At 51.7% G+C, this 21,976-nt stretch overlaps 1 protein-coding gene across 5 annotated transcripts in view; it reads right to left on the minus strand.

The window, feature by feature from the left end:
* The window catches only part of LDLRAD4 (low density lipoprotein receptor class A domain containing 4), a 418,309-nt gene that overhangs the window by 226,611 nt on the left and 169,722 nt on the right, over nucleotides 1-21,976 (minus strand). For all 5 annotated transcript variants that reach the window (XM_062201310.1, XM_062201306.1, XM_062201307.1 and 2 more), the window contains one exon: nucleotides 18,392-18,839. In XM_062201310.1, coding sequence (XP_062057294.1) covers nucleotides 18,392-18,431 — 40 coding nt within the window. In that variant the 5' untranslated portion in view covers nucleotides 18,432-18,839. The remainder of the gene's footprint in view (nucleotides 1-18,391; nucleotides 18,840-21,976) is intronic.

The raw sequence follows: 21,976 nt of genomic DNA on the forward strand, positions 1-21,976 counted from the left end.
ATCCAAGTATGGGTGTGGCATTGCCATTTAGCCTTGTGTTGTCTGAGGCCTAGTTTACCATATGTTAATATTGCTATGTTTTTAAGCTTCGATCCCGTCAACCTCTTCTCCCTGCCAGCTGCAAACCTGACTGGTGTGCACTTCATCCGTTCCCCGCGTTCTTGATAAAAGCCTGGAGCCATATCCATTACAGAGTTCCCCCCGGGTTGCGATTCATCCATTCTTTGCCTTTGCCAATTCAGAATTCAAATTATCAAAGGATCCTCAAATTATCACAAATGTTCGTGCTCCATTCATTCAATATATATTTACTAGTGGTTATTTATTTAAACAACACTGACCTAGGGGCTCTGAAAGTGGCTGTGAAGTATTAGTGATACTTACATACGTGAGAACTTTTATAACCTTCAGTCACAAAAACACACCCAAAATTACACTCAGTCCCAAAAGCTGCAATATTTTTCTCTTAAAAATCTTAAGGGACTTTTAAATTTTTTCATGTCTGTTTTTAATTTAAAAAAAAATCCCCGCAGTACTGAGATTTGCTTTGGTAATGTACTAGATTATAAAAAACTGTTCAAGTTGCTGGAGACAGAAGTCCTATGATTGAAGATCTGGCTAAGGGGAAACTATTAATGTTAGGCAGTACGTTTGTTTGTAATAAACGCATGCACTCAGCCCTGTAACCAAAGCAGCAGCTTTGAGTCTGAAGAAAGGACAACAGGCTGTGTTCGACTGGTGCAAAAACAAGAAAACCCACAAAGACAAGCAAGCAAGAACCAGCCGGAGGCAGAACGCGCCCAAGAAGGTTGGAAAGAAGGAAAAAGCACGTTTTGGGTTCCTGTCTTTTTAAGAGGCGGTATTTCATGCTGAAAATATCATGAAAAGTGCATCAGATGTTCTCATTTGAAGTGAGAAGAGACAAAGTGTGGCAAGATTAAAAACTGCCTTGGCAGAGTGCCCTGCTGGTTCCCATCACGGTTTCCTTGCATGGTTTTCCCGAGAGAAGGGCGAGCTGCCCCCGGGAAGCTGTGCCTGGGAAGGCAGTCAGTCCACAAACCCAAGGCGGGCGTGAGGATAAAGTCTGCTGCCGGGGTCCCACCTGCTGGGAGGGTGGCCTGTGCCCAGGGGGCTTAACAAGCAACAGTGTTCGTGAGCTCAGCCCCCATAGGGGCCTGAAAACAGACCCCAGTCTCACCAGGCCTGTCCCCCACCCCTCCCCTGGCATGCTGCAGCCTGCCCCGAGGGACAAGGACTGTGCAAACCTCTGTCGCTTCTTTCCCTCCCTGCCGCGCTGTGGGAGAGAGCACTGTAGAGCAGTCCGCAGACCCGAGGAGCTCCCCACGTGGAGCACGCCCCCACCCCTCCTGTCGGCCTGGCCATCTGTGTCACAGCTCTGGGTGACAAGCAATGAGAATTCACTCTGGCCGCCTGGGCTGTTCCTCTCACTCCTGTACCATCTCATGTGAGCAGTGTGCTTACAAAGAGCCAGAAAAGTCAGGAGTTGAACTGACCTTGAACATGGAAGCCCATCTAGCAGAGTTAGTACCTGGGAAATGGACCCATTGTTCAAAAGCAAGGATTTTTTTTTTTTTAAAGACATAATTTAAATGTGCTAAGTGAATGGCAAATAGACCCGGCTACAAGTTAGATAGCCAGAGTCTCCCTCCCTTGGGAGAAGACCAAAGCCCAGCGACTGTCCATGTGCCGGCTGCCCCGGGCCTTGGCCATCAGACCCTGCCCTGGCTGCAAGGCCGAGTCTGAGGCCTCTCTTGCTCCCCTGTCCTGGCGCTTTCTCCTGGCCCAGCCACCCTGTCGGTAGCATTTGTGCTCCATCACCCCCTTGTCTTCTCCCCGTACGTCATTTTCTGTAAGACTTCACTGCTCCTGAAACCACGGCTCTGCTTGTTTACCTTATCATCTGTCTCCCAGGCCACTGTGTGAACTCCGTGGATGTGGGAGCTGTCCTGTCTCGTTCCTCTGGTATCCCCAGTACCAATGACAGATCTGGGTACACAGCAGGTGCTCAATAAACGTATGTTAAATAGACACAACCAGGAGTGGACCTACAGACCCACCAACAAACCACGTCCTCTCTTCCACCATCCTTACTCTAAAAGTAGGGAGTCTTCCCATTCCAGTGTTTCCAGAGAATGTATGAGAAAGGGAAGATGGCTCCCACACACGTGCTCGCAGCTCTGACCGGCTGTACCCACCACGGACACAGCTGGATTCGTGACCACGCTGCGTCCTTCCCAGCCACATGCACCAATTGGGAATACTCTCTTCGCCGTGCTGGAGGGCCTCCTTCCCAAGAGTCTTGTCTGCTCACCTGTGGCCTGGGCCTCACAGACACGGAGCCTGAGGTGGGCATTCGGCACAGCAGCTAAGAAGACGTTTGGGACACCCACATCTCATATCAGGGCGTCCGGGTTCAAGACCCAGCTCCTCTTCCAACTCCAGCTTCCTGCTTTTTGTTGTTTTTAAAGATCTGTTTATTTGAAAGGCAGAATGACACACAGAGAGGGAGACAGACAGAGAAATATGAGAATCTTCCACCTGCTGCTTCACTCCCTAAAATGTAAAATAGCCAAGGCTGGGCCAGGCCAAAGAGAGGAGTCTGGAACTCCATCCAGGTCTCTCACATGAATAGCAGGGGTCCAAGTACTTGGGCCTTCTTCTGCTGCTTCTCCAGGCCCATTAGCCTGGAGCTGGATTAGAAGCAAAACAACTGGACTTGAACCAATGCCCATACAGGATGCCAGCGTAACAGACAGAGGTTTAACCTGCTGTGCAACAATGCTGGCCCCTCCAGCTTCCTGCTCTAGTGCACCTGGGAGGAAGCAGGTGAAGGCTCAAGTACTTGGATCACAGACAGCCATGTGGGAGACCCAGACTGAACTCCAGGCCTCTGGCTTTGGTTTGGCCCAGTCATGGATGCTGCAGGCATCTGGGGGAGTGAACCAGAAGATGGAAGATCTCTCTCTCTATGTCTCTCTGCCTTAAAATGCAAGCACTGGGGGCTGGTATTGCGGCTTAGTGGGTTAAGCTGCAGTCTGCGACACCCACTGATATCCCAAACGGGCGCAGGTTCCAGTCCTGCTCCACTTCTGATCCAGTTCCCGGCTAATGCACCTGGAAAAGCAGCCAAAGATGGCCCAAGTGCTTGGGTTCCTGCACCCTTGTGGGAGACCTGAAAGAAGCTCCTGGCTCCTGGTTTCGGATTGGCCCTGCTCTGGTCATTGCAGCCATTTGGGAGTGATCCAGAGGATGGAAGATCTCTCTCTCTCTCTCTTTCTCCCCCCCGCCCCCCTTTCTCCTGTTAAACACACACACACACACACACACAACACTGAGATTCACCAGGTGTCAGCAACTCTGGGCTCCACACCCAACATCAAGGAGTCCCTGCTCCACAGAGGACAGGACCTTGCCCTTGCTCCCTGTTACACTGACCCAAGCCCAAATGCCTGCTAGAAACAGAAATACCCTCAGGCCTCTAGGATCTTAAAGGGACATGGGGAGGGACATAAAACACCCTAATGGCACGTTTTTATGTGCAGAAATAAAATCATATCTTGGTTGCTTTCTTCTTTTCTTTTTTCCTCAACACCAAAAAATAACTTAATTTTACCAACATTCATGACATGAACATGCGCTTGAAGAAGCTACCACCCTGGTAAACCATACGCTGTCTTACTCAAGGCAACGTTTCTCTGTCTTCGAAGCAATCTCCTGGCACCTGTGCAGTGCCTGGGGTAAAATGCAGCAGAAGTCGACACCGACAGCTCTGCAGGCCTCAGAGCGTTCCTCCGTCCCATCAAGCAAGACAATGGGGAAAGAGTAACCAAAGACAAGGAACTGTTTAGCACCACGTTTGTTTAAGTTATAAAACATAGCCAAAAAAATTATGTCTGGCAAATAAGAAAAAAAATCAAAAGATTGTCTCTATGGGAGAAATCGATCCTCACTAATGTGTCCAGAAGCAATCATCACATGGGAACATCAAGTTCAGCTGACACGGGGGAGACCAGACGCACAGGCTCATGCCCTGTGGCTGCAGTTTAACAAACGCACGGGAAGGGCTCAGCTTACACCATGGACCCCAGCGCCACAGCCACCCCTGAGATCCCCTGGCAGCTGCTGCTGTTCTGTGCTCAGTCCCTCCAGGCACAGGTGGGATGCTCAAGAGGACTGGGGTTTCAGAGGCACAAACATCCCCAAGTTCATCAGAACGAGGGGGCTGGTGGCCAGCGCCTGCTCCCTGCCATCACGTCAGCTGTGAGAGGCGGCAGCAGCCCGGACATCACGGTACTCACTGCAGGACGGCGGGTCCCCCACAGTTCCAGTGCTTTCTCTGCACCAACGCGTTCGTTTCCCCCAGCACCCTCTGCAGTTCCCACTGCCGCCACCTCCCCATGTTCTGGACCGGGACAGTGAGGCACCAGGAACTCAGCTGCTCCCCTGTCCACACAGCCTGGCAGGGCAGAGTAGGACTGAACCCAGGCAGTGCAGAAGACACAGGCTTGTGCGTAAACCCACTGGCATGGGGGGGGGGGGGTGGCGGGAAGGAGAGAGGGAGAGAGTGAGACAGGGAGAGGAAGGAGACAGAGAGAGGGAGGGAGAGGGAGAAAGAGGGAGGGACTGGGAGGGAGAGGGAGAGAGAGAGAGACAGGGAGAGGGAAGGAGAGAGGGAGACAGGGAGAGGGAAGGAGAGAGAGGGAGACAGGGAGAGGGAGCTGCAGTGGGGGGGCACTGAGGGGGCGTGCGGAGGGGCACAGAGAGGAGTCGGCCCTCCCAGGGGGCCATGCTCCACGCCCTTCAGACTCAGCTCCGCAGAGATTCAGACACAACCACCACCCCCCCCCCCCGGCAGTTCCCACGCTCCAGAAATGGGCCAGCACAGGTGGTCACTACTGACACAGGAGCCAAGCCTCTTCTTACCCAGCGCCAAGCAAGGAGCCGACTCAAGGAGTCCCCACAGCTCCAGCACTGGTGAAGCTGGACTTCTGCTAAGAGAACGTCAGTGTCCGAGGCGGGGAGCTCCCTGGAAGGGGTCTGGAAGCCAAGGTGTGCACCTGTCACGGCTGCAGAGGCAGGACCCCACAGCTAACTTTAAAGACAGCCTGGGCCACCCCCCGTGCTGAATCCCCTGCTGCTGCCCCAGCCCTCACTGCCTGTCTGCTAGGAGAGCGCTCCCAGAATTTGCTTTCAAGTCTAGATTCGAGTGCTCCTCCCCTGCCCAGGAATGAGCTCCACTTCCATTCCACAGTCCCTCTGTTCCCCCTGCGGATCCTCTGGGCACAGGAGGAAGGCAACAGGACCCTGCCTGGCCCCAAGTGCTCTCCTGGGCATCCAGACCCCTGCACTGGCTCCACTGCCATCCCCTAGCTCCTCCGTGGAGACAGCAATGGCTTTGGCCCTGGCCATCCCACTGAGCTGAGGATGCATCCACACACACACCCCCCCCCACAACCTGCCATTATTCCATTTGATTCTCTCTAACATCTCAGGGAGCCTGTTCCATGTACCCTCCCTCCCTTTGGCCCTTTCTCCCTCTTCCAAATTTCTTTACCAAAAGCTGTGCACACTGCCTGTGTCCGCTTCCTTGAGACTTCAGAACACATCCTGGCACTTCCCTTCCAGGCACACACACTCTCCTCAAGGAGCTGTGCCTCCTGCACCCACGCTGTCCCTCATCAGCAATGTTCTGCAGAGTCCTGTCCAAAGCCTCTCCGTTTTAGGCTATGCACGGCTGTCCCTGGACAGCTGCTGGATCCTTTGGTTCCAATCATTATCCAATGAGAAATACTATCCGGTAAAAATATCCGGTGAGAAACTGTTTTGACGCAGAGAGGCTACAAATATGATGGAACTGTGCTGTGGCCAAGGGTAAAGGAACAAACTCACTGTGGAGCTCCTGCAGGCCTCTGTTGCTCTACAGGTTGCTCTGCTCCTGTGCCCACAGGCTATGGACGTGAGCGGGAAGCAGATGAAGCGTTGAGAGGAGGCATGTGGTGATGCACCGCCCGGGGTCCCAGGGCAGGGGGATCTGGACAGGATCCATTGCCTGCAGAACCCAAAACCCATGGGACCTTGGGAGATGTGCCAAGTGTGTGTGCACCTGTGTCCAGACGTGACCCAGGCGAAAATGAAGACTTAGGAGAACACAGCACGTGGCTTCAGCTCCCAATAGCTGAGACCCTCTGAAGGGCAGTGCACTTGGGCCACCACCTACCCTGTGCCATTGACAACAGTGCATGTGACAGAGGTGTTCAGGGGTCCTGCAGCCGGCTACAAGAGGCAAAGGGATTGCCCCCTAAGGTGAGACATGGGAGCAGGAAGCAGAGTTTTCCTGAAAGGGAGGGAGGGAGGGAAGAAGGTAGATAGGACAGGTGGAGGCTTACAAGGAAGGCTGCAGGAAAGAGAAAGGGCTCTCTTCCTAACGAGGTACAGATACAACGGAGAAGACCTCCTAGACAAGAAAGAGGGGCGGGGGTAGCTTGATCTCATCAGAAAAATTTCCAAGAGGAACTTAATTTCCACTCTCTTGAATTTGTAACTCCTCTTATTTGATGATGTTAAGTTTCCCCCTTCCAAGTTCTTCTCCTGCCTGTAGCTCCTGCCGGCTGTCTGTAGCCTCAGAGTTGGTGTTATTGTAGGTTCGCGCAACAGCGGGGCTGCCCCATTCTCTGCAGAAACAGCTCGGCCATGGCACCACAGCTGAGGGAAAGCAGCAGTTCAACTCACGTGCGGCAGACACAGGGGTGGGGGGCTCAGAGCTGACAGGAGGTGCTCAGAGGCAGAGGCAGCCTCGGTGTGCACGGAAGCAGAAGGGGAGCGAGGGGGGCTCTTGTCCCCAGAAGTTTGCTGCAAGAAGGAGGGGAGAAGGGATCCGTGAACTCGTGGTGCTGCACATGGCTGACCCCACACACCCATGGCCCAGGCCGCAGAAGCAGCCAGGGCACAAACAGGGTTCAGGGTGCAAACAAGGACATTGGGGTTTGTTTTTTTTAAGATTTATTTATTTTACTTGAAAGTCAGAGTTACACACACACACACACACACAGAGGTCTTCCATACGATGGTTCACTCCCCAATTGGCCGCAACGGCCAGAGCTGCACTGATCCAAAGCCAGGTGCCAGGAGTTCGTTCCAGGTCTCCCATGCGGGTGCAAGGGCCCAAGGACTTGGGCCATCTTCTACCGCTTTCCCAGGCCACAGCAGAGAGCTGGATCGGAAGAGGAGCAGCCGGGACTGGAACCAGCGCCCATATGGGATGCTGGCACTGCAGGCTGCAGCCCTACCCGCTGCGCCACAGCGTGAGCCCTGGACATTGGGTTTAAGAGTCCCAGGGAAAAGACTGATTCAGGGGTGGACAATTGGCCTAGTGGCTCAGAGTGCCTGTGTCTGAGGCCTGCCTCTAGCTCCCGATTCCAGCATCTACCAATGGAGACCCTGGGAAGCAGTAGCGATGGCTCAAGTAGCTAGATTCTTACCACCCACATGGCAGACCTGGATTGAGTTTCTGGCTCCCAGCGTGAGCCCTAGCTCAGTCCTGGCTGGTGCTGGCATTTGGGAAGAGAAGCAGCAGATGAGGGATTTCCTTCCCTCCCCCTCCTCCTCCTCTCCCTGTCTCTGTCTCTGCTCGCCTGTAAGGCCTTTGCTTAACAGAGTGGAGACACATACCTATGGCACCGGTACCCAGGGAGCACCTGACCACTGCCGTGGGGGCAGGATTCCCAAGCCCATATGCAGGTGTCAGCAGGAGGGACACCCATGCCCTTTCAGTTCCGCCCTAAAGCTGAGACAAGACCCTCACCCTCCCAACCACCCGCATAACCATCTCTCCCACCATCCCACCCACTTTTACCCTCTATTCTCTCAACTGAGACCCAAACGCAAATATGAGTTCTTGTGATAAGCTCAGCAGTATGGATCTCCTTTTCTTCCAAACTGCTTATTTGTGTTGTGGTAAAATATCCATGACATGAAATGCAGCCGTTCAACCCTCAGGAGGGCGGTGCTGCCGTGTGCGGTGTGCTCGCACGGCGGGGCAGCCATCACCACCACGGGTCCTGTTCGCTTTCACTCCAAGGCATTCTAAAAGCAGAATGACACAAAAGCTGGCAGGGTCACGACTAGAAGGAAACACGTGAAAATCTGTTTTCTGGAACAGATCACAGACCACACTCTTAGACACACGCTTAAAAGGCGAGCTCAGCTGCAGCTTCAACTTCCTGTATCTCTCTCTGTCCAACCCTCGCATTTAGAGCTGGATTCTGAAGGAAAACAGCCCTTTCTCTCTCATTCCCCCGACACCACAGTAGGGAGACACCCGGGCCCACACTTCCTGGCCAGGAGACCCACATCTGCTCTCTGGACTGCTTGGCCAACCGTCAACGCGGCCCCGGGCAGTGCCTCTCCGAGCCTGCGCCATTGCTGACCCACAAACCTCGGGCGATGCCCACACCTGCCAGGGCTGTCTCGAGGATCGCACAAGAGCACATATGCGAGAGCACCTGGCATGGCAGACAATCTTCCTTCCTTATGTAGCTCTGTGAAATATCACATGCTGGGATCCACGGTTGTGTCATTCCAAAAGGGCAAGGAAAACACCCCGAACGTTCTGAAATTTTTTCACGAAAGAAAAAGAAAAAAAACAGAAGTGTAGGTGCGAAGCCCACTGGGGTCTGCCATCCTACTCCTGACAGGAAAAAGCACTGAGCAGCTTGTGGGGCCATGTGCTGGCCCCCAGCACCCAGCCAAGCAGTGAGGGGGCATTTTAAGGAGTTCCCAGGACACGCATGGGTCCTGTTACTCCAGGGCCATCCAGACAAGATAACAGGAAACAGATGGTGGATTCTGAAGCACTGCACTCGGTGTGATTTCCCTAAGAAGTCAGACAAACCCCTCAGCAGCTGAGGCCAGTCTCTTCTTGGGGCTGGCACTCCCTGACTGGCCTGAGGAAGACCGAACACTCCACAGGAAGGCCAGCACAACTCCCGGTCCCCTGGAGGGAGGCAGTGGTCTCCTTAGAAACTGGAGAAGAGCTGCTTTAAAGGAAATCTTGGGCGTGTTAACACGGCACCCAAAAATTTGCATGTGTATTATTTTTCCTGTACAGCCCCTAAAGCTGTACTATCGTAACAGAGCACAGAGCTAAATGCCCAGCTCGGGTGTGATCATCACCATCACCATCACTACATTCTTCTAGTACTGCTATTATTACCCTGAACAAATCTTGAACCAAGAGATGACTTCCGACACCCATCTGGAACTATTCTACATATGCCAAAGTTAACTGAAAGGAAAAAACTATCCACATTAACATATTCACTATTTGATTAAAATTTTAAAATGGAAGGGTGGGCGCTACAGCACAGCAGGTTAAGCTGCAGCTTGGGGGCACTTGCATCATGTACAGGAGTGCTGGTTCAAGTCCCTGCTACTTGGCTTCTGAACTCCCTGCTAATGCACCTGGGAAAACCCAGATGGAGTTCCTGGCTCCTGGCTTTGGCCTGGCCCAGGCCAGGATGTTGCTGTCATTTGGGGACTGTACTAGCAGATGAAAGATCTCTCTCTCTTCCTCTCTCTCTCCCCCCTTCTCTCTCTTCTCACCCCCCACCCCCATTCCTCTCCCTTTCAAATAAATCTTTAGAAAAAAATGTGACCCTAAGCCACCATTCGACGCTAAACTTGTTTCTGCATCTTGTTTGAGGCTCCTATATTTAAACACAGTGTCCTGGGATAAGCAGACACAGACTGAGACTCTATCCCATGCCACGTCTGAGGACTTGTGACCGCTGATGACAGCATGGGACACTAGAGGAGAAACCACCATCCAATGGCCATCAGCTCAGGCAGGGGGAGGGATTCAAGGGCAGACAGACCTTTCGGATGGGATGGGGTAGGATGAATGAGAGAGGAAGCCACGTCCTGGGGATTCTCCTGAGCTGAGAGCCTGGCGGCTGGCAACCTCTGGCCCCACCCCCAGCTCCAGCACCCCACAGGACACTCACACTTAAACTGTGAGCTCCCATGTTGTTTCAGTCCCTCTGGGGCTCTTCACGGCTGTGGCATGAGCTTCAAGGAGCCAACAGCAAGGATTCCAGAGACATCTGCACGCAGGCACACAACAAGGGTCCAGGGCCCAAGAAGAAAACCACCAGAGGGGCCGTGTGTTCAAGCACAGGTCTGATTTCTCTGGGGCTAAGTGGCTTCCATTTCAGGGGTGACCCTAACATCCAGGTTTCAGAAGGAGGATGGACAAAAGCCAATATTTTTCAAAGAACCTAATGAGATCCATAGGTCGTTCTGACCTTGGAGCCTCAGTGAGAGGAGATTCATCTTAACCCAGGGCTGACAGTGAGCTGTCGGCAAAGCCAGCAGTCAAACCAGCCCTGAGTGCTGCTGCGTAAGCCCTGATGCCCAGGAGGCCCCACCAGCACAGCAGGTCTCTCTGTGGGATGCTCTAAGCACACACAGGAAGAGCTGGGAAACGGGAGGCTGCCGTCCAAACAAACACATCTGCAAGATTAAACATCAACTGGCATGCTTCTGGCTTTACGGCTTTTCTATTTCATTTGTTTGGATGTTTCAGCTCTTTAAGAGCTATAAAAGCCAGGTGTTTATAACTAGCTTTATATTATGGGCCTTCAAAAAGTTCATGGAAAAGGACGCTGTGTCTTCTGATTCTGTTCTGCCACAAGCATTTTAAACCTCGTACTTAAGTATCCTTAAAATAAATATGATTTCAGGCAACACAGAAATTCTTTCCTGTCCTCATTTAAAATGATTATGTACATACCTCAGACATGAGGCTACCACATTTTCTCAAAAAAAAAAAAAGGGGGGGGGGGATCACATATGGCACAGCAGGAAAACCCTGGAATGATTTTAGGGAAGAGGGCGGAGATGAGAGGGTGGGTGTTCAGCCTCGTGGTTAAGATGTCAGTCAAGAAGTCTTACATGCGGCCGGCGCCGCGGCTCAGTAGGCTAATCCTCCGCCTTGCGGCGCCGGCACACCGGGTTCTAGTCTCGGTGCGGCACACCGGGTTCTAGTCCCAGTCGGGGTGCCGGATCCTGTCCCGGTTGCCACTCTTCCAGGCCAGCTCTCTGCTGTGGCCAGGGAGTGCAGTGGAGGATGGCCCAAGTGCTTGGGCCCTGCACCCCATGGGAGACCAGGAGAAGCACCTGGCTCCTGCCATCGGATCAGCGCGGTGCGCCGGCCGCAGCGCGTTACCGCGGCGGCCATTGGAGGGTGAACCAACGGCAAAAGGAAGACCTTTCTCTCTGTCTCTCTCTCACTGTCCACTCTGCCTGTCAAAAATTAAAAAAAAATAAAAATAAAAAAATTAAAAAAAAAAAAAAAAAGAAGTCTTACATGGGGAATACCTGGGTTCAGGCCCGGGCTCTGGCTCCTGATTCCAGCTTCCTACTAATGCAGACCCCAGGAGGCAGTGGTGGTGGCTCAAGTAATTGGGTTCCTGTCATCTGCACGGAGACCTAGATTGAGTTCCCAGTTCCCAGCTTCAGCCTCACCCAGTCCAAACCTTTGTAGGCATTTGAGAAGTGAAACAGCAGATAAAAGCACTGTCTCTCTCTCTCTCTCTCTCCCTCTCTCTCTCTCCCTCTCTCTCTCTCTCCATGTCAAATAAATACATTCTTTAAAAAGGAAATGAGTTTGGGATTTATTGGAATAACAACATCAATTATGCATTAGTCACACAATGAAGCAAAATTATTAATTGTGGTTAAGATTATAACTGAGGGTCCAAAGCCAGGCAAAATAGCACAATATGAAAAACACACACATCACAGTGTGTCCTGATGGCTGTTTAGAAAATCTAACTTCCCTCAAGCAAGAGCATTTGGGAGTTATGAAAAGTCATCATTTCCACATCTACTAAATTGCAAGTGGGAAGACTGTCAGGACTTGCACGCGTATCACAAAAGATTCCATGTACCTGGCAGGGCCTTAAGATGGAGAGGAAGGTGGTACAAGGAGAGACCCAAAGGGAGATGAAAAGCTAATAGCAAAAGCAGCAAGAGACTACTTGGGGCTGGGCAAGTGGGCTGGTTTGCTGGGACTTTGGTCACAGCAAGAGAACAAAGGGAGACAACACTGGGGGACCTTGAACTCCAGACGGAGGAATCTGGAGCCTTCTTTAGGAAGCAAGAAGAAGCTACCGCAAGTTTGGTGCCAAGGGAAATCTATCATCACAACTATACTGGGACAAACAGTGGTGGAACAAGAGAGGGAGGCGTAGGGGCAGGAAGGCCACAGTCCCTCTCCTTCCCCGTCACCTGACTCTGTTCACAAGCAAGTGTCGACAGCATGGTCTATCCTGGCTCCTAAAAGCAGCCGGCAGCAAGGAGGCCACCCCACAGAAGCCAGCCGCTGCTCCCAGCACAAGGGCCTCTTCCTGCCTCCTGCTCACCCTTCCTTCCTCTTTATTTGAAAGACAGAGTGACAGAGAAAGAAAGGGAGATGGAGAGAATTCTATCTGCTGGTTCACTCCCCCAAATGCCTATAACAGGCAGGTCTGGGCCAGGCCAAAGCCAGGAACTCCACCCTGGTCTGGCAGGGCCCAAGCACTTGGGCCATGATCCAGTGCCTTGCCAGGTGCATTAGAAAAACAGAGCAGCCAGGACCTAAACTGTCACTCCGCTATGAGATTGCTGGCATTGCAGGCAGCGGATGAGCCTGCTGCACCCCAGTGGTCAACTCCTCCATTGGTCTTTCTAACGAGTCTTCAAGGCCTGGTCATTGGGAAGCACTGTCCCCTGACAGCCCATCTGCAAGCCTCCTATTGCAAAGTCCCCTATTAAAGACTTAGAAAAGTTCCACAGTCGAGACAGTGGTTTATAAACATCTTTTCCCAGGAGTTGGCCATGACATCTGGCCCCTTTCTTGAGAACCGGCTCTCCACATCCCATCAACAAGGGTTCTCCGGGAAGTCCTGGAAAGCATGGGCTAAAGTCATCCATGGGTGAGCATGGGGGTGCAACTGTGAAGACAACAGTGGTGAGCTGAATGCTGAAGGCCTGGGTGGTGGAAGGGGCTCTGAGAGCCCTGGCAGCCACGGCAGTCCTGCACACGCAGAGCCCACCACCCCGCCCCTGAGACCACACCCGTGTCCATGGGAGCAAAGGGCACCCTCCATGCTCCTGTTCGGGGCGGGGGGGTCTTCCTTTTGGGTCAGCAGTGGCTGCAAAACACCTGGCCACCAGCACCCAGAAAACAGCTCTCCTTCAGACGCCCACAGGCTATCAAGTCCACTCTCCCTTTATTGGTGAAAAACCCAGATAACCCAGATTTCTGTAAGTTGGCTCTGATTATCCTTTTCACAAGAAAGACTTGCTGGACATTCCACAGGCATCTGGTTCACCTGCCTAGTTATCCAAGGTTAAACATTTTTTCTAACACTGAAGCAACTTAACGAACCTATGAGTATGTCTCATGCAAACCTCTGATGTGAAAGGGTGGTGTCAGGGCAGGGAAAAAGCAGGATTCCAAACCAGTAAGCACCCCAGGTGCTTCCTAGTCACCCAAAGTACAGCCAACCTCAGCAAAACCTCCACACCACTGGGGCTCTTTTTGGATGAGGGCTGATCCAGCCTTGGGGCGGGGGTTGTTTAACGACAGTCTTATTTCAAGCATCTACATCTTTGCCTGAATGAACTACAGCCGGGCAGAAAGATGGCCTGGAAGCACAAAACAGCAAACTGAGAGCCCCCCCGCCCTGCCCCAGGGCTGCAGTGGTCCATCTGACCATGGCTCTCAGGGAGCCTCTGCTGCAGCAGGTTGCAAACAGCTTCACAAACACTGGCCGCTGCACCCTTCCGCTGCCTGGGGAGCCGGCCACTCCTGAACACATGGCTAGGAAGAGGCAGCTGGCAGCTGAAAGAAACTGATTTCAGTGACGTCTCACAAGTTAAGATCAACCAATCCCCCTTGGAAATTCAATCATAAGCCTTAATAAAGTTCACATCTTTGGATCCAATAATTCTGCTTCTGGGAGTTTATCCTATAATCAAATATACGGGACAGCTTTTACGCACAGAGGTGTTCATCGGAGCATTATTTATCAGTAAAAACTGCCAGAAACTGCACTATCCAACAATATGAACATAATTTACAAATTCAAGTATATGTGCATCAAAGATTAGTATGCAGCAATTTAAAATCATATTTATAAAGGAAATGTCTGTCAGGTAATGTTAAAAGAGAATGATCAGGATGCATATTATGAACACAGTTCTACAAGAAATTTGCACAGAGAATGAGATTGAAATGATGTAAATTAGCTTCATATGGCAAGATTACATATGGGTAATCATTTTTTTTCCTTTGACTTCTTGTCCTTTCCAAACTTTCTTATCATGAGCACATGTTCCTTGCAAAAGGGGAAAACTGATTTTTTGTTACAAAGTAGAATCTAAATAACTAAAATCAATTCTTAATTCTATGTACTGAAAAAAATTAAAAACAATGTATCAATTCCTGTCCCAGGAAAAGCACAACTAGGAAGTTAAATCTGCAATATGGAACTATGTGGGTATCTGGATAGTCATCCAGGAAGTAACATACAAAGGCAGAGTTTCTAAGCACACAGGAGGGCCAGCAAGGCTCACAGGCAGGGGACAGCAGCTTTCCTAGTTTCCACCACCAATGTCCCACAGCTCCACCCAACAGCAGGCCTGCCCTGCCAAGGCAGCTCCGCAATCGGTCTCTTAGCCCCTTAGCAGCCAGACTGCAGCCCCTACGTCCTCCTGGTACAGGAGCCCTGAGTCTCTACCTCATAAGCTCTAAGTGGCAGTCACTGCCTAGTGACTTTTTCTTTGCCCTAAAACAGAATTTAAATCCAAGAAAAACCGTCTCTATCCCTTCATCGTTTGGGATATTTTAGGCAAGATTTCATTTACATCAGCTCAGAGAATCAACACAAACACTGTTATTCTGCTATTTTCAATTTCAAAAACTAAGATGTTCACATTTTTTGTTGTCTTGGAATAAGGCTAGGAGGAAAATGGAAGACACCAAGCCCACAAAAGGGGTGGGCACCAGTCTCCTGCTCACCACCTTCTGAGACCAAGCTTCACCCAGAGTCACCCCTTCAGCCTCCCTCTCAGGCACCTTTTACAAATGATGTGCACAAACAGAGATGAGAAGGGCAGACAAAGCACACAGGCAACCAGGAGGAGGCCAGGTGTGCACCTCTCCTTAACACTACCATTCATCATTTCTCAGAGAGATGCAGGGAAGCTGAAACCATCACCCCACAGGCACTCGTGTGCTGGCTGTGACAAATAAATGACATATTCAGCACCTGACAGCTTCCCTGCAAGGGGCAGAGTAGTGAATTTGACCACCCCTGCTGGAGGAGAGTAGAAATCAGTTCTGACTCTCCCAACCCACCCTTGGCTTTCTCTGCGCTCTGGACGGTGCTGGTCCTCAGTGCTTCCCAGACTCTCAAGGGATCCTGGCAGGATGAAGGTCCTGACTGCAGAAGATCTACGGAATGCAGAGGTCTCAGGCTCCAGGTGAGCCCAGTGGCCAGTTGAGGTTACATGTGGAGCGCCAAGATTCACCAGCACCAGCCAGCCCCTGACTATACTGAGTGTGCTCTGTGGCCCAGTAACACACCTGCGTGGTAACACCAGTGTCAGAGCTCTTGTGCAGACCGACAGAGGAAGCCCAACACCAGCCCATGGACCTGGCACGCCAGCAATGCTCTGAAACGCCAGTTCCCCATGGTCTACTAGACCAACAGCATGACTGCTGTTCAGGTAGGCTGACACAACCGGGAGCACACCAAATGGTAAGAAAACGAGTTTCTGGGAAACCTGGCGTTAAAGTTAGAAAATGTAAGCCGAGAAGGAGTTATGAGAGGGTGGCTATGAAAAGTAGGGAGGGATGCGACAAAGAGGAACGTGGTGCTCTGAGCTGGCTGCAATAAGCTCTGGTCATCAACACAATTCTGATGTCTTTTTATTTGGGCCTGAATATTCAAGAGCACTGCCTTGCCACCAAGAATTCTCCAGGCAGAACTTAGATTTTGATTATTCCCAACAGGGCCTCAGGTTGGCCTGGACAGAGTAGTGAGGACTGGACGTGGCCATCTGAGGGCTCAGAAGCCTGGTCTCTTTGAGGGATGGCCCAGCCACCTCCACCGGGTAGCCAGGTCCAGGTGGCTCTGATGGGCTGACTGCCCAGCCTGGCAGGAGGAGGAGCGTCCAGAGTCCAGGGAGGAGGTAACAACTGCAGGAAGTTTTCACCCCTGGGCTGGGAGTGATGACCGGAAGCGGGAGGCTCCTCCCTGGGGGCTGGGCAGGTCTCAGCTCTGAGCCCCGTCTGGCTAAGGTTCTCTTTGTTCCCGCCTCTCTTCCTCTGCTTGTTCCTCTTCCTCTCAGATCTGCTTTGCAGAGCTTCACTTGGGCACCTCTTGATGCCTCTCCTCCCCAGCACCGACAGGAAGAGGCCGGGCAGCACACAGCCTGCCACCTCACAGAGGGGCTTCGTGTCGCCACCCACCACCCAGAGGGGCCCTGCCAGAAAGACACAGCTCATGGGACCAAGACAGCCCAAGTGTACCCAATCTGGAGTCAGAGCACAGGGGTTCCATCCACAGTGGCTGGCAATCCAGAGATGGCGCCAAGAGCTCAACTTGCTCACGTGTCCTCTGAATCTACATGCAGTGAGGCCATTTTCAATGGGCCATGACCATGGTAAGACCACCCTGCCCAGCACAGGTGCGCCAGCATTGAGGCTCCTGTGTTTACAGAATTGAAAGCTCACCCCGGGGCCACAGGAAGGACCTGCACAGCCAGGAGGGAGGACCTGCATAGCCGGTACTGGGCCCAGCAGCCCAACTCCACGCTGCAAGGCCACACAGCAAGAAGCCAGGCCTAGCACTCCAGGCGCTCTACACATGACCAGCAGCTCAGAGAGGCACAGGAGATAAGTGTGGGATCGTACAAACGGGCAGAAGGAGATGGACAGGCATTGAAAGACCCATCGCAGAGCAGAGATGTGACTGTTGGAGAAGGCTGATTCCGGTCCCAGTCAGTGTGGCTCCCAAGTCTAACCTCATCCTCCTACCCCAGGTACCCCCACAACCTGGCCTATTTTCTCTCTCTGCAAAATTTGAAAAGCTGCCCACTTTAAGAACTCACAGGATCAGAGAAGACAGTCACTGCTCGTGACTATTTCTCCCATCTTTCCTGTGAAATAAAACACAAAAACACTCACACCAAGAAAGCCTCTTTGAGGCTAAGATGTTTGCCCTGGATTCCGAGAGGTTCCCCAACCTCACAGTTACTGGTCTGTAAACAGGGAGCCACAGGTCCAGGATTAAGTGGCTTCCTGGGAGGGTAAACAAATCAGACAAAAAGCCAGGAGTCAGATTCAAAAGCCCCTGTGTCTTAGACCTCCATGCTGGGTACCAGCCAGGCTGGGTGGTTCCTTGCAAAGTGTGCAACCTGGCAGCCAGGGGCCAAACCAACAGCACACTGCCATGCCCAGCTTCCCACAAGTTTATTTATCTGAGCGGGGCAGAGTGAGTTCAGTCAAGTTGCCCTCACCAGCCCCCCACACTCACAAGAAGGGATCTGAGGAACACACCAATGCCAGGGAAGGAACGGTAACTTTTCCCTCAGAGATGTCACGGGAGAGTTTTGTTAAGAAACAAAAATCCAGGGCCGGTGCTGTGGCACAGTCGGTTAACGCCCTGGCCTGAAGTGCCAGTATCCCAGATGGGCGCCGGTTCAAGACCCGGCTGCTCCACTTCCCATCCAGCTCTATGCTATGGCCTGGGAAAGCAGTAGACGATGGCCCAAGTCCTTGGGCCCCTGTACCCACGTGGGAGACCCGGAAGAAGCTCCTGGCTCCTGGCTTCGGATTGGCACAGCTCCGGCCGTTGTGGCCAAATGGGGAGTGAACCAGCAAATGGAAGCCCTCTCTCTCTCTCCCTCTCTCTCTCTCTCTCTCTCTCTGCCTCTCCTCTCTCTGTGTAACTTTTTCAAATAAATAAATTAATTTAAAAAAAAGAAATAAAAATCCCCCATACCTGGCTCCACAATTTCCCCAGAGCACAGGGGCTTGGAGGAACTCTACACTTACTGCAGGATACTGGGTGTGTCCTATAGCGCAAGCAGACAAACAAGCCAGAATCATAGAACATAAAACACTCCAATTTCCTATTTACAGAGAGAAGGAAAACGCACTACTGTTCTGTGGCAATCACAGCCACCTGCGCAGCCTGAGCCCCTGATGCTTCGCAGCCTTCGGCTCCTAGGGTGCACACTCCTTGCAGGTGGTTGGTGCTTCCTTACAGACCTGCTAAGAGCTGGAACAAAGACTCCACTTAGGCACGCGGACGCTCACCTGTGAAAGCATTTGTGGCCTGAAAGCCAGCTTCCTGCATACTGCTCCCCAGACAAGCCCGTGCACCGACTCTCAAGCTGTCCTTCGCGAGGGACCCGCCTGGCCGAGGCCTCAGGTCACTTCCATCTTAGCCTGTGCAAGTCCATCGCTCTGCCAGTCCGGCTCTGGGGAGCATCGGATGCCCGCGTGCCCGGCTCCCGCGCCCTGCGAGCAGGCAGGACCTGGACGGCACGCAGTCCAGCGGTGCACACAGTCCGTCAGCCGTCCAGCCAGAGCGTAGAGGCCATGGCGAGCCGGGGCGTGGAGAAGCTGTCCCGCGGAGACCTACTCCCCACCTCGGAACGAGGTCCTCTTCCGCCGCCGGGGCAGCCGGCACCCTCGGCAGTCACAGCGCCCAGGCAGCCCCGCCGCGTCTGATCAGCCGCTCCGCACTTCACCTCTCCTTTTGCTGAAATTGAAAAGAAAGAGGTCACTTTCCTGAGGACCTGTGGGAGCATTAACGCCAGCAGAGCTAGAGAGGCCACAAAGACAAAGCCACTCAGAGCCATGCCCATGACCCCACCGAGGGTACTGGGAGAGCTGGGGGGAAGGGAGGGGGCTCCACCTGCACCTCCACCTGCATTCCTCGGAGCCCATAGGAGTCGAAGCAGCGAGCATAGAGTGAGAGTTCGCAGACACCCAGAAGAAACCCATCTCCAGAGCGGGTCCCGGAGTCTGGGGGGTGGACCCACCGCCGTCAGCACATCGGAAGGGAGAAATCGGGACTTCCACCCAGCAGTCTGTGAAAGTGACTCTTAAGGGGGCTGGGGGACAGAGGCCCACGTAGCTTTTTCAGTAAGAGTGAGTGGGAAGGACAAAACAAATTTGATCTATAAATTGGTCCGTATATCCCATAACAGTGAAAACAGTTTAAAGAATACTTTTCAGATATTTTAATGTCGTTTTATTTTAACATCATATGTGAGGCAATGCTAACAAGAATGTGAGATGCTCAAAGACCTGGAGTTCTGGAACCAACCCTGAACATCAATCTCCTATACTGGGGAAAAGAAACCCTTTTTCCTTTGCCATTTCATCCTATTCACTTTATGCCCAATATTTTTCTAAAGTTTATACTTTTCTAATGTCATCTATTTATCTGAAAGACACAAAGAGAGTTCTCACCCACAGGGTCACTCCCTAAATGCCAGTTAACAAGCCCAAGCCTGGGCCAAAGCTGGAAGCCAGAAATGCAATCCAGGGTTCCCGTGTGGCTGACAGGAACCCAGTCAGGTGAGCCATCCCCACGGCCTCCCAGGGTCTGCACCAGCAGGAAGCTGGAGTCAGGAGCCGGAGCCAAGTATCAAACCCTGGCACTTCAATACCGGGACACAGGCATTTTAACCACCCAGACGCTCCCGCTACAATCTGTCTGTAGAAAATGTAACCTTACTCCTCTTATTTACCGCTAAACTACAGAAAAGAAAAATGACTTGAGTAAACAGACCCCATAGCAGAAAGAAACCCACTGTTAACACCTCCTGTTGCTATAAACACAAGGTAATGAAGTAAAACATCACTGACATCGACTAATTATAAGGAATACCTTACAAATTAATAAAGCACCTTAATTACATTAAGAAATTCAGTTAACAAGGAATAGCCCAGTAGGAGTCTTTAAGTTTAATAAATAGATACAATTTTGTTTTAATTTAGAATCAATTATATATGCAAATAGTACTTAAAAACATGAGAAAACATTTTTCCTCAGAATTTAAACAGCCCATCTAAAAACAACTGACACACAGTATCTGCACCCCGAAGTTCTACACCAACTTCTACAGTGAACTGATCTAGTGCACATATTCACCAGTTTTAGGAAACAGAATGTATCCTGCCAGACAAAACAAGCACCACCTACCTTAAAACTTTCATTTTTCTCTGTCCTTTTCTATGACGGTTTCCCTGCTAGAAATGCTAGATTTTTTTAGTTCTCTTTCACTGAACTCAGAAAAATGAACTGCGGTGACACTTTTCAAATGCAGTTGTTTCATTCTGGGGTTTTTATTTTGTTCTGTTTCATTGCAGAAGTAAAGCTACCCTACTGTTTTAAAAAGTCAAGTTATCACAAGGAAACAAGCACAGAGAAAAGATATAACCCCACGGTTTGAGTTCCTGCTTTAGCCCCTTATCAGATACGTGGTTTGCAACCTCAACAGCAAGAAAACAGCTTGATTTAAAAGTGAGCAAAGACCCTGAACAGACATTTCTCAAAAGAAGACTTATAAATGGCCAATGAAGAAATAATAAAAAAAAAAGGCTCAATTGTGTTAATTATCAGGGAAATGCAAATTAAAACCGTTGTGAGATGTCTTCTCTGGTGGAATGGCTGTCATCCGAAAGATGAGCGGTAACAAGTGCTGGTGAGGATGTGGAGGAAAGGGAACCCCTGCACCCCGCTGTGGGGTCTAAATCGGTGCCATCCTGGTGGAAGGCGGGATACAGCTTCCTCAGAAAGCTAAAGATAGAACTGCCGTAGGATCCAGCCACGTCATAGCCACAGGAATAGCAATCGGTGACAAGAAGACCTTGGCACCCCGCTGATCACCACGGCACTACCCACAATAGCCGAGCTATGGCAGCAGCCTCAGTGTCTGCCAGCGGATGGGTGAACAAGGAAAACGTGGGAATCCACATGAGGAATCCAGAGGACGTGACGCTCAGTGGAATGAGCCAGGCATCAGACTCTATGACTTCACTTATGAGGAATTTTTAAAAGTTGATCTCATAGAAACAGAGAGCAGAATGGAGGTTACCAGGGGCTGTGGTTCCCATCAGAGGCAGGAGGGAGGCTGCTGATGTCACCGCACCAATGGGTGACTCGCCTGTGCCTCCGTGCACACTGATGCTCCTCGGGCAATTTAAAATGAAACTGCTAGGCCCCCTCGATGTTTTCTTCCCAACTGCCAACAACACAGATGTGATGCCCTTTCTAGACATAAACAACAACAAGGCGTGGGATGCCGGAACCTGCAGCCTGTGTTCTGTTCGGTGAGCTAGCCTGGCCAACAGGAATGGGCCAGAAGCCATCAGTGCTCGGGAGCACGTGTCAGGTGACTGACCCCCTGGCTGGGCAGAGATGGGCAACCAAGACCCACAGGAAACACCAGCTACCATCTTGGTCAGCAGACGCAACTTGGCTCTGCTCTTGATGGCACCCAGAGTTCAGGAGCCAACCCACAACCAGCACGGCCATGCTGCGTATCTTTGCAAGGAAGGTGAACAAAGTGCTCGTCTGATGGCCCTCCTGTCTTCTGAGCTCCGTGCCTGCTGCTTGTGATACACCACCTGCTCTTCCAGGCTCAGCTCAAAGGACCCTCCACAGACACTTCTGTGATGGTCCCCCAGCCGAAATTCAGAGCCCCGCGAAGAGCCGGCTGCCTGCACTCCCTGTGGCTGCAGCTCCAGGCAGACGTCCTCTCCCACTGGACTGTAAGCACCACCAGGCCAAGGACAGAGACTGGCCCTTGTGATTCTGCACTTCTCAGCCCCTAGGGCGTCCCCTGGCACCTGGTAGGGGCTCAGTAAAAATGTCCTTCCTGGATG

This window comes from Lepus europaeus, chromosome 9 (genome assembly GCF_033115175.1).
Source record: "Lepus europaeus isolate LE1 chromosome 9, mLepTim1.pri, whole genome shotgun sequence".
NCBI classification, from domain to species: Eukaryota; Metazoa; Chordata; class Mammalia; order Lagomorpha; family Leporidae; genus Lepus; species Lepus europaeus.